The sequence below is a fragment of the Cynocephalus volans genome, chromosome 1 (genome assembly GCF_027409185.1).
Source record: "Cynocephalus volans isolate mCynVol1 chromosome 1, mCynVol1.pri, whole genome shotgun sequence".
Lineage (NCBI taxonomy): Eukaryota > Metazoa > Chordata > Mammalia > Dermoptera > Cynocephalidae > Cynocephalus > Cynocephalus volans.
In genome coordinates, this window is record NC_084460.1 from 30,415,176 (window position 1) to 30,434,898 (window position 19,723).

Consider the following 19,723-nt stretch of genomic DNA (forward strand, 5'->3'; position numbering starts at 1 on the left):
TTATAAATCTAGCTACTCCAGCATTGGGTGCGTACATAGTTATGACTGTTATGTCTTCTTGATGGATCAGTCCTTTTATCATTATGTAGTGTCCCTCATTGTCTCTTTTTATGGTTTTTAGTTTAAAGTCTGTTTTGTCAGAAATAAGAATAGCTACTCCAGCTCGTTTTTCTTTTTTGTTTGCATGGTAAATCTTTTTCCATCCTTTCACTCTTAGTCTCTGTGAGTCTTTATGGGTGAGGTGGGTCTCTTGAAGGCAGCATATAGTTGGGTCCTCCTTTTTAATCCAGTCAGCCAGTCTGTGTCTTTTGATTGGGGAATTTAAGCCTTTTACATAAAGAGTTGTTATTGAAAAGTTTTGATTTATTCCTAGCATTTTACTGATTGTTGTTTGGTTGTCTTGGGTGTCTTTTGTTCCTTGCTTTCTGATTTACTGTTTGGTTTCTGTGTTTGTTGGTTCCTTAGGTTGTAGATAGCCTTTTTGTTTGTTTGTTTTCTCTTCATGAATGCCATTTTTATTATACTAGTGGGTTTAGATTTTTCTTGGGTTTTTATGGCAGTGGTAGTTATTTTTCAGGAACCAAACCCAGTACTCCCTTGAGAATTTCTTGTAAGGGTGGTCATGTGGTAGTGAACTCCCGCAGTTTTTGTTTGTCTCAGAAATATACTATTTGCCCTTCGTTTCGGAAGGATAGCCTTGCAGGGTAGAGTATTCTTGGCTGACAATCTCTGTCTTTTAGTATTTTGAATATATCATCCCATTCCTTTCTGGCTTTTAGGGTTTGTGATGAAAAGTCTGATGTTAGCCTGATTGGGGCTCCCTTACAGGTGATTTTATGCTTCTCTCTTGCAGCTTTTAAGATTCTCTTTTTGTCCTTGAGTTTTGCAAATTTGACTATAACATGTCTTGGAGAAGACCTTTTTGGGTTGAATACATTTGGAGATCGTAGAGCTTCCTGGATCTGAAGATCTGTGATTTTTCCTATAACTGGGAAGTTTTCTGCCACTATTTTGTTGAATATGTTTTCAATGCAATCTACTTTTTCCTCCCCTTCTGGAATACCCATGACTCGGATATTTGAGCACGTAAGGTTGTCTGGTATCTCTCTCAGATTTTCTTCAATGCCTTTGATTCTTTTTTCTTTTTTTTTTGTCTGCTTGTGTTATTTCAAACAGCCCATCTTCAAGTTCAGAGGTTCTCTCTTCAACTTCGACAAGCCTGCTGGTCAAACTCTCCGTTGTGTTTTTTAATTCGCTGAATAACTTCTTCAGTTCGGCAAGTTCTGCTACATTTTTTTTCAGGGCATTGATTTCCTTGTACATTTCCTTTTTCAGGTCCTGTATACTTTTCCTCGTTTCATCATGATGTCTAGCTGAGTTTTCTTGTATCTCAGTTTCCTTAGAATTATCACTTGAAATTCCTTGTCAGTCATTTCAAGGGCTTCTAGAGCTTGAGATTTATTATCTTTGGGTGGTGTACTTTCTTGATTTTTCGTATTTCTGGTATCTTTTCTTTGATGTTTATTCATTGTGGCAGGGGGTTTCACAGTCCACAGGTTTGACACTATTGACTGAGTAAGATGTTGCTGTGGTTGCCAATTTGGTATGGCTACCTCAGTGACTACTCAGTTGGCCACTAGTGCCTTGTGTGTATGGTTGCCTCCGTTCTTGGGCCTCTCTGGGGAGCCACCTCTCTGGTCAGCTTGGACTCTGCCGGGCTGCTGGGTGACGGGGCGGTACCGCAGGGTGTTGCTCCTGCCGCTTCCCCCGCTGCTTCCCCCGCTGCCGCTTCCCCCGCTGCCGCCGCTCACACCGCTGCTGCTGCTACCGCTGGTGCTGCTTCCCCTGCTGCTGCTGCCACTGGCGCTGCTACTGCCGGTGCCGCTTATGCCGCTGCTGCCGCTGCCGTCGGCTCCTCCTCTGCTGCCGCTGCCACCTGTTCCTCCACTGCCACTGCTACCACTGGCGCCGCTTCTGCTGCTGCTGTCGAGGGCACCGCTGCTGCCGGCTCCTCCACTGATATTCACCAGTGGTTTAAGGCAGTGGGAAGATGCATTGCTCCTGGAGCTCTGAGCTGAGCGAGGGTTTCACAAACTCTTCCAACGGATGCCAACTCCTTGCAGGTTGCCGGGCAGGCGGGCGAGCGGGCTGCGCGCGTCCGGCCCCACTCGGACTACCCAGAGTTTCAGTTTTGCAAGATGAAAGAGTTGTGGAGATGGATGGTGGTGATGGTTGTACAACACTGGGACTGTGCTTAATACCACTGAATGGAAGAATGCAAGAACTTGGATGTTGAGTTCACCCTCCTAATGAGAGCTCTCCTAATGAGAGCTCTTTGATCCCTCACTTTGGGTTAGCTCATATTAGATTGTCCTGCTATGTAGAGGGAGCCAAGTGGGATAGGCCACCAGACTATCTTATGCCACCTATGTCCATAATGAAAAATCCATTCCTGAAGGACCATAGAAAATAGTTTCAGAGGCTAGGACGTCCATAGTCCAGGGAACCCATCTGGTGAAGGCTTTTTTTGGTGGTGAATTCAGTGACGACAGGTATCACATTAACCTCTTTATTCACTCTTTTTAAAGCCCTTAGAACCACACCCCTGACCACCATTTTTAATCCACTCACTAGGCATGGTCCTACAATCCAATCACTTCTTCAAGGCCCCACCTTTCAATTACCATAGTAGGATTTCCCACCCTCTTAACAATGTCACAGTGGGGGTCAAGTTTTGGGGGGACATTCAACCCAAGGCAGTTATCCCTTGGCTTTCTAAGTTATACTTCACTGGAAATTCTCTCTGTACAGGGGTTGTCTGTTTAGCTCAGGTGGTTAGAGCACAGTCATCATTGTGGTTTTGATTCATACGTTTCCATTCTTGTACCCTTGTTGAAGATCAGTTGACCATATGAAAGATCTTCAAAAAGTTCATGGAAAATGCGCATTATGAAAAAGCTGTGCATGATTTCAAAATTTTTTTGCACGAAAAGAAACTTGTACTAACTTATTATAACATGTTTGAATGGTATCTAGTTTGAGACACTAAACAGTTTGAAAAGGGACCCTATCTGAGCAACATGAATTATGCCAAAATTGAAGCAAAAACGAACATCAAACTTATGGTGAAGCTTGGGTGGAAGAATGGTGAAATTATTGATGCTTTATGAAGATTTTATGGGGACAGTGCCTCGAAATAAGCAAATTACAACTGGATGACTCGTTTTAAGAAGGGATGAGGTAATGTTGAAGATGAAGCCTGCAGTGGCAGACCATCCACGTCAATTTGTGAGGAAAAAATTAACCTTGTTTATGTTCTTATTGAAGAGGACCGGTGATTAACAGTTGAAACAATAGCCAACACTGTAGACATCTCAACTGGTTCAACTTACACAATTCTAACTGAAAAATTACAGCTGAGCAAACTTTCTGCTTGATTGGTCTCAAAACTGTTGTGTCCAGATCAGCTACAGATAAGAGCAGAGCAGAGTTTTAAACAAGTGGGATCAAGATCCTGAAGCATTCTTTGAGGAATTGCAATAGGAGATAAAGCATGGCTTTACCAGTAAGATTCTGAAGACAAAGCACAATCAATCCCATAGCTACCAAGAGGTGGAAGTGGTCCAGTCAAAGCAAAAGTGGACTGGTCAAGAGCAAATGTCATGATAACAGTTTTTTGAGATGCTCAAGGCATTTTGCTTGTTGACTTTCTGGAGGGCCAAAGAACAATAACATTTGCTTATGATGAGAGTATTTTAAGAAAGTTAGCCAAAGCTTTAGCAGAAAAATGCCCAGGAAAGTTTCACCAGAGTCCTTACCCACGGCAATGTTCCTGCTCATTCCTCTCATCAAACAAGAACAGTCTTGGGAAAGTTTTGGTGTGTAAATCATTATGCATCCACCTTACCTTACTGATTGGTTTCTTCTGATTTCTTTTGTTTCCTAATCTTAAAAAAAATCTTTAAGGGCACCCATTTTTCTTCAGTTAATAATGTAAAAAAGACTGCATTGATGTGGTTCAATTCCTGGGACCCTCAGTTCTTTATGGATGGACTAAATGGCTGGTATCATCACTTACAAAAGTGTCTTGAAATTGATTGGAGCTTATGTTGAGAAATAAAGTTATCTTTTAATTCCATTTCTCCACAGACTTTTTGAAGTCTCCTTGTATATGTGTGGGTTTATTTCTAGGCTGTCAATTCTGTTCCATTGACTTATATTTGTCTCTGTTTATGCCAGTGCCAAACTGATTTTATTACTGTAGCTTTATAATATATTTTGAAATCAGTGTGTGATGCCTCTAGCTTTGATCTTTCTGAATATTGGTTTGGCTATTAGGGGTCCTTTTTGGTTCCATATGAATTTTGGGATTGTTTTTTCTATTTCTATAAAAAAGGTCATTGGGATTTTCTCAACACCGCACTCTCCCGAGTGAGCCACGGGCTGGCCCAGGTCATTGGGATTTTGATAGGAATTGCATTGATTCTGTAGATTGCTTTGGGTAGTGTTAACATGTTAACAATATTGAGTCTTCTCATCCATGAACAGGGGATGTCTTTCCATTTATTTGTGTCTTCTTTAATTTCTTTTATCAGTGTTTTGTAGTGTTCAGTGTACAAGTTTTTTACCTCCTTAGGATTTTATTCCTAAGTATTTTATTCTTTTTGATTCTATTGTTAAGGGGATTGTTCTCCTAATTTCTTTCTCAAATAGTTCATTATTAGTGTATAAAATGCTACTGATTTTTGTTTGATTTTGTATCTTGCAGCTTTACTGAACTCATTAACTAGTTTTAATAGTTGTGTGTGTGTGTGTGTGTGTGTGTGTGTGTGTGTGTGTGGAGTCTTTAGTTTTTTTGTCATCTGCTAACAGAAATAATTTTACTTCTTCCATTCCAGTTTGGATGCCATTTATTTCTTCTTGCCTAATTGCTCTGGCTATGATTTTTCTTACTGTGTTGACTAGAAATAGCAAGAATGTGCATTCTTGCCTTGCTCCTGATCTTACAGGAAAAGCTTTCAGTTTTTCAACGTTGAGTATGATGCTAGCTGTGGGCTTTTCATATATGGCTTTTATTATGTTGAGGTAATTTCTTTCTGTTGCTACTTTGTTGAGAGTTTTTATCAAGAAAAGGTATCAAATTTTGTCAGATGCTTTTCTCCATCTATTAAGATGGTGATGTGATTTTTATCCTTTATTTCGTTAATGTAGTGTATCACATTGAATGATTTTCATATGTTGAACCATCCCTGCGTGTCAGGATGAATTCCATTTGGTCATGTTGTGTGATCTTTTTAATGTGATGTTCAGTTTACTAGTATGAAAACTGGAATTTTCAATGTTAGAATGTGACAACCTTGAAATCAGATTATTTTTCCACCTCATGGTTGGTTGTTGCTGCTTTTTTATGGTTGTTGTTATTTGCTTGTTTAGTGACTTCCTGAGTAATTTTATAAAGTCTGTATTTTTTGCCATGTATGGCCACTGAAATCAGTGTTTGTTAGCTTAGAGGTCAGCTAGTGATTTGAAAGATTTTTTTTTTTTTTTAAGATGACCGGTAAGGGGTTCTTAACCCTTGGCTTGGTGTTGTCAGCACCACACTCTCTGAAGTGAGCTAACCAGCCATCCCTGTGTGGGGATCTGAACCTGTGGCCTTGGTGTTATCAGCACCACACTTTCCCAAGTGAGCCGCGGGCCAGCCCCTTGAAAGATTTTCTTAAACTCCTGGAACTTCCTTCCCCACCCCAACTCTCTCTGTGTTTGCAGATTTGGGTTTTGTTGGGGAACTCTCATGCTTAGCCAGGCAATTTAAAACTGAACTTTAGCTTTTGTTTCCTGCTTGCATGGAGCCTGCAGGTCAGCCAGAGTTAGGAGCATAGGGCCTTCTTAATCTTTTGTGATCATGCATCACCCCTGGGTATGTGCATGGTCTTTGGATTTTCCACAATATCCAGGCTTTTCAAAGCCCTTGTTCCTCCAAGTGTCTCCTTTTTCAGCCTCTTCCTTCTCAGTTTTTTCAGTCTGTCTAATGTGTGCCTACCTGTTATCCCTTTCCTCATGTTGCAGCAGTTAATACATTTGCTTTTAAATGCTTTTGATAAGCACTGCTTGAAAAGCTGCCTTAGCCCTGAGGAAGCTCTGAAGCAGAGGAAACAAAGGCAAGCCCTTGAGCCATTCCTTCTGGGAGCTAGCTACCAGATAGGTGAAAAAACACAACCACAGTTCTTTGAGAATAATGTCTGTATTGCTCTTTTTGATCCATTTTTATTTAGTTTTTATGTATGGTGTGAGGTAGGGATTCAACTTCATTCTTTTACATATGGCTATCCAGTTGTCACAGCACCATTTGTTGAAGAGATAGTGATAAGTTTTTAGATACATCTTCAAAATTACAATCCATGAAAGAAAAAAAATGCTAAATTGGACTTTATTAAAATTAAATCTTCTAGACTGTGAAAAGCACTGTTAAGTGAATGAAAAGAGAAACCGCAGGCTGAGAAAAGACATTTGTGAAACATTCTGGTAAAGGACTTGTATTTAAAATATACAAAGAAATCTTAAAATGCAATAATAATAAAACAACCCAATTTAAAAGTGGTCAAAGCTTCTTAACAGGACCGGCCAATGGCTCACTTGGGAGAGTGTAGTGCGGGTAACACCAAGGCCATGGGTTCGGATCTCTGTATAGGGATGGCCGGTTAGCTCACTTCGGTGAGCGTGGTGCTGACAACACCAAGTCAAGGGTTAAGATCCTCTGACTGGTTATCTTTAAAGAAAAAAAAAAAAACTTGACAGAATCATCACCAAACAATATATATAGATATAAATATAGATAGATGGCAAATAAGCATAGGAAAAAACGTTCAACATCATATTTCATAAAGCTATTGCAAAGTGAAATGTAATGAAATATCACTGTACACCTATTAGGATGGCTAAATTCGAAAAATGTGACAATACTAAATGCTGGTGAGGATGCGAGCAACAGGAATTCTCCTTCAAACCTAATGAGAATGCAAAATGGTACAGCCACTTTGGAAGATCATTTGGCAGTTTCTTACAGAGCTAAAACATAGGCTCACCGTTATCATTCAGCAGTTGCATTCTTATTTACCCATTTGAGTTGAAAACTTAATGTCCACACAGTAACCTGCAAGTGAATATTTTGTAGCAGCTTTATTTATTGTTGCTCCAAACTGGAAGCAACCAAGATGTTCTTCACTAGGTGAATGGATCAGTTGTGATACAACTACACAATGAAATATTATTTAGCCATTAAAAAAGCTATCAAACCATGGAAAAACATGGAGTACCCTTAAATCATATTACTGAAGTGAAAGAAACCAGCCTGAAAAGGCTCTATATTGTATGATTCAAACTATTTGACATTCTGAATGTGGCAAAACCACAGAGAGAGTGAAAAGACTACTGGTAGCAGAGGGTTGGGTTGAAGAGAGAGGGATAAATAGGTGAAGCACAGGGATTTTTAGGGTGGTGAGAGTATTTTGTATGATACTGTAACGGTGAATATATGGCATTATGCATTTGTCAAAACACATAGAACTGTACAAGACCAAAATGGGAACTTTAATGTAAACCATGGACTTCATTTAATTAACGAAAAAAGAAGAGAGAGAGAAAGAAAAACCTACTGTAGAATATTTCAGGCTCTGGATCACAAGATAGAGAAAGCACTTACTCTCATGGACCTTACAGTCAAACAAATAAGTGAGAAAGATTTCAACGATGTGATAGAAAGTAACAAGATGGCAACTTTATTTTTTTTTAATTTTTTTATTTTTTTGATTTTATTTTGTCGATATACATTGTGGCTGATTATTGCTCCCCATCACCAAAACCTCCCTCCCTTCTCCCTTTCCCCCTCCCCCCCAACAATGTCCTTTCTGTTTGCTTGTCGTATCAACTTCAAGTAATTGTGGTTGTTATATCTTCTCCCCCCCCGGTTTTGTGTGTGTGTGTGTGTGTGTGTGTGTGTGTGTGTGTGTGTGTGTGTGTGTGTGAATTTATGTGTTAATTTTTAGCTCCCACCAATAAGTGAGAACATGTGGTATTTCTCTTTCTGTGCCTGACTTGTTTCACTTAATATAATTCTCTCGAGGTCCATCCATGTTGTTGCAAATGGCAGTATTTCATTCGTTTTTATAGCTAAGTAGTATTCCATTGTGTAGATGTACCACATTTTCCGTATCCACTCATCTGATGATGGACATTTGGGCTGGTTCCAAATCTTGGCTATTGTAAAGAGTGCTGCGATGAACATTGGGGAACAGGTATACCTTCGACTTGATGATTTCCATTCCTCTGGGTATATTCCCAACAGTGGGATAGCTGGGTCATATGGTAGATCTATCTGCAATTGTTTGAGGAACCTCCATACCGTTTTCCATAGACGCTGCACCATTTTGCAGTCCCACCAACAATGTATGAGAGTTCCTTTTTCTCCGCAACCTCGCCAGCATTTATCGTTCAGAGTCTTTTGGATTTTAGCCATCCTAACTGGGGTGAGATGGTATCTCAATGTGGTTTTGATTTGCATTTCCCAGATGCTGAGTGATGTTGAGCATTTTTTCATGTCTGTTGGCCATTTGTATATCTTCCTTAGAGAAATGCCTCCTTAGCTCTTTTGCCCATTTTTTAATTGGGATGCTTGGTTTTTTCTTGTAAAGTTGTTTGAGTTCCTTATATATTGTGGATATTAATCCTTTGTCAGATGTATATTTTGCAAATATTTTCTCCCACTCTGTTGGTTGTCTTTTAACTCTGTTAATTGTTTCTTTTGCTGTGCAGAAGCTTTTTAGTTTGATATAATCCCATTTGTTTATTTTTCCTTTGGTTGCCCGTGCTTTTGGGGTCGTATTCATGAAGTCTGTGTCCAGTCCTATTTCCTGAAGTGTTTCTTCTATGTTTTCTTTAAGAAGTTTTATTGTTTCAGGATGTATATTTAAATCCTTAATCCATCTTTAGTTAATTTTAGTATACGGTGAGAGGTATGGATCTAGTTTCATTCTCCTGCATATTGATATCCAGTTATCCCAGCACCATTTGCTGAAGAGGCAGTCCCTTCCCCAGTGAATAGGCTTGGTGCCTTTGTCAAAGATCAGATGGCAGTAAGTGTGTGGGTTGATTTCTGGATTCTCTATTCTATTCCATTGGTCAGTGTGTCTGTTTTTATGCCAGTACCATACTGTTTTGGTTATTATAGCTTTGTAGTATAGCTTAAAGTCAGGTAGTGTTATGCCTCCAGCTTTATTTTTTTTGCTCAGCATTGCTTTGGCTATGCGTGGTCTTTTATTGTTCCATATAAATGACTGGATAGTTATTTCCATTTCTGAGAAAAATGTCTTTGGAATTTTGATGGGGATTGCATTGAATTTGTATATCACTTTGGGTAGTATGGACATTTTCACTATGTTGATTCTTCCAATCCAACAAGAGCATGGGATATCTTTCCATCTTCTTGTATCCTCTCTAATTTCTCTCAGCAGTGGTTTGTAGTTCTCATTATAGAGATTTTTCACCTCCTTGGTTAACTCAATTCCTAAGTATTTTATTTTTTTGGTGGCTATTGTAAATGGGCAGGCTTTCTTGATTTCTCTTTCTCCATGTTCACTATTGGAGAAAAGAAATGCTACTGATTTTTGTGTGTTGATTTTGTATCCTGCTACTGTGCTGAAATCATTTATCAATTCCAGCAGTTTTTTTGTAGAGGTTTTAGGCTGTTCGATATATAGGATCATGTCATCTGCAAACAGGGACAGTTTGACTTCATCTTTTCCAATCTGGATGCCCTTTATTTCCTTCTCTTCTCTGATTGCTCTGGCTGGTATTTCCAACACTATGTTGAATAGGAGTGGTGAGAGTGGGCATCCTTGTCTAGTTCCTGTTCTTAAAGGAAAAGCTTTCAGCTTTTCCCCATTCAGGATGATATTGGCTGTGGGTTTGGCATATATGGCTTTGATTATGTTGAGATACTTTCCCTCTGTACCTAGCTTATACAGGGTCTTTGTCATGAATGAGTGCTGAACTTTATCAAATGCTTTTTCAGCATCTATAGAGATGATCATATGGTCCTTGTGTTTGATTTTATTAAAATGGTGTATCACATTTATTGATTTGCGTATGTTGAACCAACCTTGCATCCCTGGGATGAATCCCATTTGATCGTGATGAATAATTTTATGTATGTGTTGCTGTATTCTGTTTGCTAGTATTTTAGTGAGGATTTTTGCATCTATATTCATCAAGGATATCGGCCTGTAGTTTTCTTTTTTGGTTATATGTTTACCTGGTTTTGGTATTAGTATGATGTTTGCTTCATAGAATGAGTTTCGGAGATTTGCATCCGTTTCAATCTTTTGGAATAGTTTGTAAAGAATCGGTGTCAATTCCTCTTTGAATGCTTGGTAAAATTCTGCTGTGAATCCATCTGGTCCTGGGCTTTTCTTTGTTGGGAGCCTTCTGATAACAGCTTCAATCTCCTTTATTGTTATTGGTCTGTTCAAATTTTCTACGTCTTCATGGTTCAGTTTTGGGAGCTTGTGTGTGTCCAGAAATTTATCCATTTCCTCCAGATTTTCAAATTTGTTGGTGTATAGTTGTTTATAGTAGTCTCGAATGATTCCTTGTATTTCAGATGAATCAGTTGTAATATCACCTTTTTCATTTCTACTTTTTGTTATTTGAGTCTTCTCTCTTCTTTTTTTTGTTAGCCATGCTAATGGTTTGTCAATTTTATTTATCTTTTCAAAAAACCAACTTTATGATTCGTTGATCTTTTGAATTGTTTTTTGGGTTTCAATTTCATTCAGTTCTGCTCTGATCTTAATGATTTCTTTCCGTCTGCTAACTTTAGGTTTGGATTGTTCTTGTTTTTCTAGTTCTTTAAGGTGAAGTGTTAGGTTGTTCACTTGCCATCTTTCCATTCTTCTGAAGTGAGCATTTAATGCAATAAATTTTCCCCTCAATACTGCTTTTGCAGTATCCCACAGGTTTTGGTATGATGTATCATTGTTTTCATTAGTTTCAATAAATTTTTTGATTTCCTGCTTGATTTCTTCTTGGACCCATATGTCATTAAGTAGAATGCTGTTTAATTTCCATGTGTTTGTATAGTTTCCAGAGTTTTGTTTGTTATTAATTTCTAGTTTTAATCCATTGTGGTCTGAGAAGATACATGGGATAATTCCAATTTTTTTGAATTTATTGAGACTTGATTTGTGACCTAATATGTGATCTATCCTGGAGAATGATCCATGTGCTGATGAGAAGAATGAATATTCTGAGGTTGTTGGGTGGAATGTTCTGTAGATATCTGCCAATTCCAATTGGTCTAGAGTCTTGTTTAGATCTTGTGTTTCTCTACTGATTCTTTGCCTAGATGATCTGTCCAATATTCACAGTGGGGTGTTCAGGTCCCCTGCTATTATGGTATTAGTGTCTATTTCCTTCTTTAGGTCTAATAGAGTTTGTTTTATAAATCTGGCTGCTCCAACATTGGGTGCGTACATATTTATGATTGTTATGTCTTCTTGATGGATCAGTCCTTTTATCATTAAGTAGTGTCCCTCATTGTCTCTTTTTATGGTTTTTAGTTTAAAGTCTATTTTGTCAGATATAAGAATAGCTACTCCAGCTCGTTTTTCTTTTCTGTTTGCATGGTAAATCTTTTTCCATCCTTTCACTCTTAGTCTGTGTGAATCTTATGAGTGAGGTGGGTCTCTTGTAGGCAGCATATAGTTGGGTCCTCCTTTTTAATCCAGTCAGCCAGTCTGTGTCTTTTGATTGGGGAATTTAAGCCTTTTACATTAAGAGTTGTTCTTGAAAGGTGTTGATTTATTCCTAGCATTTTATTGGTTGTTTGGTTGTCTTGGGTGTCTTTTGTTCCTTGCTTTCTGATTTACTGTTTGGTTTCTGTGTTTGTTGGTTCCTTAGGTTGTAGATAGCGTTTTTGTTTGCCTGTTTCCTCTTCATGAATGCCATTTTTATTATACTAGTGGGTTATGATTTTTCTTGGGTTTTTATGGCAGTGGTAGTTATTTTTCAGGAACCAAACCCAGTACTCCCTTGAGGATTTCTTGTAAGGGTGGTCGTGTGGTAGTGAACTCCCGCAGTTTTTGTTTGTCTGAGAAATATACTATTTGCCCTTCGTTTCGGAAGGATAGCCTTGCAGGCTAGAGTATTCTTGGCTGGCAATCTTTGTCTTTTAGTATTTTGAAAATATCATCCCATTCCTTTCTAGCTTTTAGGGTTTGTGATGAAAAGTCTGATGTTAGCCTGATTGGGGCTCCCTTACAGGTGATTTTATTCTTCTCTCTTGCAGCTTTTAAGATTCTCTCTTTGTCTCTGAGTTTTGCCAATTTGACTATGACATGTCTTGGAGAAGGCCTTTTTGGGTTGAATACGTTTGGAGATCGTTGAGCTTCCTGGATCTGAAGATCTGTGATTTTTCCTATACCTGGGAAGTTTTCTGCCACTATTTTTTGAATATGTTTTCAATGGAATCTCCATTTTCCTCCCCTTCTGGAATACCCATGACTCGGATATTTGAGCGCTTAAGGTTGTCTGATATCTCTCTCAGATTTTCTTCAATGTCCTTGATTCTTTTTTTCTTTCTTTTTGTCTGCTTGTGTTATTTCAAACATCCCATCTTCAAGTTCAGAGGTTCTCTCTTCAACTTCGACAAGCCTGCTGGTTAAACTCTCCGTTGTGTTTTTTATTTCGCTGAATAACTTCTTCAGTTCAGCAAGTTCTGCTACATTTTTTTTCAGGACATTGATTTCTTTGTACATTTCCTCTTTCAGATCCTGTATACTTTTCCTCATTTCATCATGATGTCTAGCTGTGTTTTCTTCTATCTCATTCAGTTTCCTTAGAATTATCACTTGAAATTCCTTGTCAGTCATTTCAAGGGCTTCTTGTTCTATAGCATCTAGAGTTTGAGATTTATTAACTTTTGGTGGTGTACTTTCTTGATTTTTTGTATTTCTGGTATCTTTTTTTTGATGTTTATTCATTGTGGCAAGGGGTTTCACAGTCCACCGGTTTGAGACTAATGAATAACTAGGATGTTGCTGTGGTTGCCAATTTCGTATGGCTACCTCCGTGGCTGCTCAGTTGGCCTCTAGTGCCTTGTGTGTGTGGTTGCCTCGGGTCTTGGGCTTCTCTGGGGAGCCACCTTTCTGGTCAGCTTGGACTCTGCTGGGCTCGTGGATCACGTACCACAGGGTGTGTGATCGCTGTTGAGCTTTCACTTCCTGTGTAGGACTTCTCCCTGTTCCGTGTGCTCTGGCCCAGGCTGTTGGATCGTGCAGTGGCGACCCCACAGGGTGTGTGGTTTCTGTCGCATCTCCGCCTCCCTGGCCACACGTCTCCCCACTGTGTGTGCACTGTGCTGGGCTGGGGCGTGTCTTCTGCAACCCTCGTCTATCAGCTGGGCCTTCAAGACCCTGCTCGGCACCGCCTTTCCCAGGAAGTCTACCAGGTTTCTGCTAGGCACAGATGACCGGTCGCTCTGGGTGCCTTTGTAGCACTGTGTAGATCTTTCTCGGGACTTGTTCACCTTTGTATCCCCCGGTATAAACCGAGTCTAGCGCCCGCCTGCAGCCAGCTCTCCGGCAGGTTCAAGTGGACCTGGGAACTCTCCTACCACACTATTCACAGAAATTGGTTAGGCTTTTTTCTGAACTGGTGGCTGCAGAGATTGTATCTGCCTCCCAGTAACAGGAATTTTACCGGGGGCCAGAGTCCAGGGTGTGGTGGAGTGACAGTCGGTCCCGCCCGTGCTTCCTTGCCCTCCCGACACTGGCCGGGGACGCCCCCCGCCACCAACCCGCCAGAGAACCGTGGAGGGAATGGGAGGGGAGGCCGGCCCGCAGGCTCCGGAAAGCCCCGCACCAGGCCAAGCAAGTGGGAAGGCTCAGTGACGGCCAAGCCGGGCGGAGCTGCCAGCACCTGGGAAAATGGAGGCAGCCCTGGGGTGGTGAGTGGCCTGGTGATGCAGGCGGGAGCTGGGTGGGCGTCAGCCCCCCAAACAGGGCTGGTCCAGGGGTCACTCACAGGGTTGTGCCAGGTCGGGCACTCACTCTCTGCCTCTGGTTTGCCGCCTTCCCCGTTCTCGGACGCTGCCACCTCAGGCTGTTCAGTCGCGGCGTGGCTCGGGCGCTCCCAGGAATCTTCTTTAATGCCGGCCTGAAACCTCGAATCCTGAATAGGGCAGCTGGCCGCCTTCAGCGCGGCCCCGGCCTCCGGGATCCTGTCTGCATCCACAGCAGCCCTGGAGCCGTGTTCCCTGTTTCGAGACTCGCTTTTGCAGCTAAGAAATAGTTCTTTTCCTGCTCCACACTTCAAAGCTGTTGCCTGTAAATGAGGCAGCCTCTCCTGCCGAGGGCAAAGTGGCGGTCACCCCCCACGACCGGCCACCAGCAGCGGTCCTCCCTTAAGAGATGGCAAGAGGAAGGTCCACAAGTTTCCCGGTTGCCTGAGGCCCAGTGGCCGCCTTTTCCACCTCAGCTACTCCGCGCCAACCACCGCAGCCACCACCATCTTGAAACGCAAATCACATGTATGTCAAGATGCGAACTTTAAATTGGGTAGTTAGGGCAGACCTCTCTGAAGAGGTAGTATTTAAGTTAAGAAGGTGTTAGCGGTTTAAAGATAGAGGAAAACACATTCCTGGCAGAGGGAACAGTTAGTGCAAAGACCTTAGGGTGTTTGAGAAATAAAAAGCTGAAGTTGCAATTGCTGAAGGGGAGAATAATATGAGTGGGGCTTTTGTAAGCTTAAGGTAAGGAATTTGGATATATTTTAAGTGAGATAGGAAGTTAGTAGGTATTTTAAGCAGAATAGAGCATGATCTAATTTTCATTTTAAAAAGATTATTCTAGTTGCTATGTGGAGAATGGGTGGTGGGAGAGAGAGGGAGCAAGTAAAAGGTGAGAGAGACCAATTTAGTGTCTTGTAGTAGTTTGTCAGGGAAGGAATGTTTGTAGCTTGGACTAGGATGGTTAAGAAGAGATGGAGAAAAGTAGGTATATGTTTTAGGGTATATTTTGTAGGTAGAATTATTAGAACTGGTGAGAGAAAGAAGAATCAATGATAATCCCTGTATTTTTGACTTGAGCAATTGGATGAATGGTGGTGCTATTAAGACTGGAGTGGTTTGCCCAGGTACAGAGAGTTTCAATTTAATTATTTGAACCATGTATGCAATTGTAAATAATTGTCAGACCTGAGGAGAGGGTGGTACTTGAAGTATAGATTCTCTATTCTTTCTACTCTTTTTAAAATTGTACAAGTCATCAATGATACATGTTATCCATATAAAACCAAAGTTTCCCAAGACCACCTTCTTTAGTACACAGACCCCCTCTTCTACAAAGTAGCTACTGTTACCAGTTTGGGATGTATACTTTTTCTTCATTTATTTATAAGTATATGAACCTATAGAAATATATAGTTTGTTTTTCTTTGCAGAAATAACGTAATACTGTATGTGTTCTGTAACTTCTTAAAACTGTTCTTGGAATCATTACACTTCAGTCATTAATAAGTTATTTGTTGGCAGGCCAGTTAGCTCAGTTGGTTAGAGCTCAGCCTTATAATGCCAAAGTCACAGGTTTGGATCCCAGGTTTTTGGCCAGCTGCCAAAAAAAAGTTATTTGTTTTAATGGCTGCAAAGTAGTCTGTTCTGTGGTATGAATATGTGATTTATTTAACTGGTTGCTAGTTAATATTTAGATTTTTTTTTTTTAAGAATTAAAAATACTTAATGAATTTCAATTATGTAAAACTAGTATGTATAAGTACCTAAATTATTGTAATTACCAGCATGTTTTTGGCAGAGCACATTGCAATTTTCTAGAAAGAATCACTGTTTCTAAAAATATTTGCAGTCTAGGGCCGGCCCGTGGCTCACTTGGGAGAGTGCGGTGCTGATAACACCAAGGCCACGGGTTCGGATCCCATATAGGGATGGCCAGTTTGCTCACTGGGTGAGCGTGGTGCTGACAACACCAAGTCAAGGGTTAAGATCCCCTTACTGGTCATCTTTTAAAAATAAAAAAAATAAAAATAAAAAAAATAAAAATAAAATAAAAATAAAAATATTTGCAGTCTATACTTTCATTGATCTTTTCTACATGAAGTTAATTTGACTTTTTAAAATATATTTTATTTCTGTAGAGATTTAAATTTATTTTTTGCAACTTTGAAATTAGTGTTAATTCAGAATAAATAATCTGTACAGTACTTATAAAGGGCATTTTCCAGCAATAAACTATTGATATAGATTAGCAACTAGAATAGTACTTTTATCATGCAGAAAACCAGCACCCAAATATTGGGCTTTTCTCACTGCCTCTTAATTTACTTGTGTTAATGTTGTAGTTCTGTGGCAAACAGCCTTCTGGGTATTGAGGAGGAGGTAATAACTGTACGGAATGTGGTAATGATGTCTTTGAGGGCTCTTTGTATAACAAGCACTTTGAATCAGAACACTATCTTGTGCAGTGCAGTGTGAAGGCTTTTATGTTACACTTCATTTCTTTTATATTCTAGGTGACTGAGTGACTTTATTTATTGTGTATACATTCCCTATTTAAAATAAAAGGACTTTTTTAGTTGATTGTAGGCTATAAAACATCCAAAATGGTACAATTTAAATAAACAAGGAGAAGGGAAAAATACACCATGCCAAGGGAGGTAGTCATTATAGTTGAGGTGAAATTTTAGTTTTGAGCATTTTCATGGGTAAGTCAGAGAATGAAGTATGTCGGATTTTATAGAGTTCATCTCAGTAAGAATTATTGTTTTATTGGCAGACTTGAGGAGTCATTAGAATTGTTTTATATTTAAAATTTTTTAATGGATGCCTAATTTTGTATAAAAACTCAAGACAGTGTTTACAGTTTCAAGATATTTTGTTTGGCTTTTTGTATTTGTACACTTCTTACATAGTACCTGGCAATAGTAAGTGCTAAGTAAATTTAGTTTGACTTTAATCTTTACCTTTTCCCAACCAAAATATTTCTAATATTCTTACCCAATCTCCAAAAGCCTCGTAACAGATTTTTAAGATCAAACTTAGTTTCATTCAAACACTATAAATGATAAGTAACAAAACATTTACTGAGCATTTTTTCACATAGCTAATCATCATTCAGTCCTTACAACAACCCTGTGAGGGAGAGGTGGTGCTATCCCCATTTTTCTGACAAAAAAACTGGGACCTAGAGAGATTAAATAACTCATGGTATCTTATAGTATTTTAGCCAGGAATCAAGCCCAAGTGTTTTGACTTTGTTATAAAATCTGTGTTATATGAATTATGCTATTTCGACACGGGAATTAACTCTTCCATGATTAGGTACTGAAGAAGATACATGTTAGAGTTGCTCATTTATTATAATTCAATAGCCATTTCTTTGCTGGTTTCATGGAACAGATATTTAAGCATTTTGCAGGGTTTTGAAAATTATAAAAGAATCATCCTAAGTTGAGAATAGATACTGAGGCTAAACAAAGTTAGAAACAGGAGAAATTTAGGAGAGATTTAGGAGAAATTTATTGGAGAAATCTAGGAGAGAGGCATAATCTAGGAAAGTTATAGCTTTCCTAGTGGCAGCACTGGTCAGATTGGTAATAGGAGTGGTGAGAAATGGTTTTATTCTGGATATATTTTGCATATAGAGATAATAGAATTTGCTTACAGCTTGTAAGGGAAATGGGAAAGAAAGGAGTCAAGGATGGCTTCCAAGTTTTTTAGACTGAGCCTCTGGAAGGATGGAGTTGCTGTCCACTGAGATGAGAATGTCTGCAGGGTAGAGGAGGTTTGTAGGGAAGATAAAGAGTTCAGTTTTGGGTATGTTAAGTAGGGGATGTCTTTAGATACCCACGTGAAGCTGTTTAGATTTTAGGAGTGAGGTTTAGGCTAGAGATATAAAGTTGGTTGAGGCATGTTGTATAGATGTTATTTAAAGCCATAAGACTGGATAATATCCTCAAGGGAATGAGTATAGATAAATAAGAGAAGAGGGAACCAAGAACCCTAGGATATGCCAACATTAAGAGAGTGAAGAGAAGAAAAGGAATCTTTACAGGAAACTGGGAAGGAACAATCAGTGAGGTAGGACATAAACCTGGAGAATGTGTCTTGGCAACTCAAGTGAAGAAAGTAAACCATGGTGGAGGGAATGATAAACTATGTCAGATTTTGTAGATAGGTTAGATAGGATGAATACTAGAATTGAAAATTGTGTTTAGAATTGTGAAGGCCATTGGTTACTATGGGGCCTTCAGTAGGAAATAAGCAGGTTAGCACTATTTACATATTTTTTAAATGGGAATTTTTACAGTGTCTCCTTTGCTATGTTCAGGTTTGCTGTCCTATTGGTGGTATGTCTGACAGTGGATCACAGCTTGGTTCAATGGGTAGTCTGACCATGAAATCACAACTTCAGATCACTGGTAAGTCTTCAAAAGATCCACTACTTTACTTTTTCCTTCCCCAAAGATTAAAAAATAATCTTAAGAGAACAAAATCTTTAGTGGCTGTTACGTATCAGGTGCAGAATCAATATTTGGTGAATGAACAAAATGTTTGGAAATGTAAAAATTACATTTTTATTTCAGGATATTCTTGGATATTTTGCAGGTTTTTCCCCCCCCCCCCCCCCCCGCTTCTCTTTTCCTAAACATGGGCACCTGGGCTATTGCTGTCGTCTTTTTGTTGTTCTGTATTACATTAACAACTTTATTGAAGTTCAACTCACATCCTATACAGTTTACCCATTTAGAAGTCAGTATTTGTTAGTACATTCACAAATTAACACAGCTAACACCACAGTCAATTTCAGAACATTTTTATCACTCCAGAAACCCCATACCCATTAGCAGTTACTTCCCATTTCCTCCAACCAACCACAAGCCTAGGCATCCACTATTTTCTGTCTACCGGTTTGCCTATTCTGGATCTCTCACATAAATGGAATCATACAGGTTGTGGCCTTTTGTATCTTCTTTCATTTAGCACAATGTTTTCAAGGTTTATCCATGTTGTAGCATGTATCAGTACTTCATTCCTTTTTATTGCCAAATGATATTTCATTGTGTGAATATACTACATTTTGTTTATCCATTCATTAGTTGATGAATGTTTGGGTTGTTTCCACTTTTTGGCTATTATGAATAATTATGTGAATGTTTGTGTACAAGTTTTTGTGAAGATGTGTGCTTTCACTTCTCTTGAGTATATATCTAGGAGTTAAATTGCTGAGTCGTATGGTATCCATCTATAGCATTTTGAGGAATTCTAAGATATTTTTCAAAGCAGTTGTACCATTTTGCATTGCTACCAGCAAAAAAGTTCCAGTTTCTCCACATCCTTACCAATACTTTTTAATCTCTTTTTTTATTATAGCCATCTTAGTGGTGGTTTTGACTTGTGTTTCTCTGACAGCTAATGATGTTAAGCATCTTTTCATGTGCTTGTTAGTCATTTGTACATCTTGTTTGGAGAAATGTCTGTTCAAATCCTTTGGTTGCTGTTGTTATCTGTCTCTTCTTGCCACACTGTATCACTTCCAGATTAATGTACTTAATATGCCACCTAATCTGTTACATTCCTGTTCAAAACCCTTCATTGCTTCTCCTTGACTTTGGTATAGAATTTCTTTAGCCTGAGCTAAGACCTTTCACAGTCTGGCTC

General features: G+C 39.3%; 1 protein-coding gene across 1 annotated transcript in view; it reads left to right on the plus strand.

Annotated features, from left to right (window-relative positions):
- ITCH (itchy E3 ubiquitin protein ligase) overlaps nucleotides 1-19,723 on the plus strand; it is a 120,635-nt gene that overhangs the window by 27,555 nt on the left and 73,357 nt on the right. Inside the window, exon 3 of the mRNA XM_063090376.1 lies at nucleotides 18,393-18,483. Within this exon, the coding sequence (XP_062946446.1) occupies nucleotides 18,414-18,483 (70 nt within the window). The 5' untranslated portion in view covers nucleotides 18,393-18,413. The remainder of the gene's footprint in view (nucleotides 1-18,392; nucleotides 18,484-19,723) is intronic.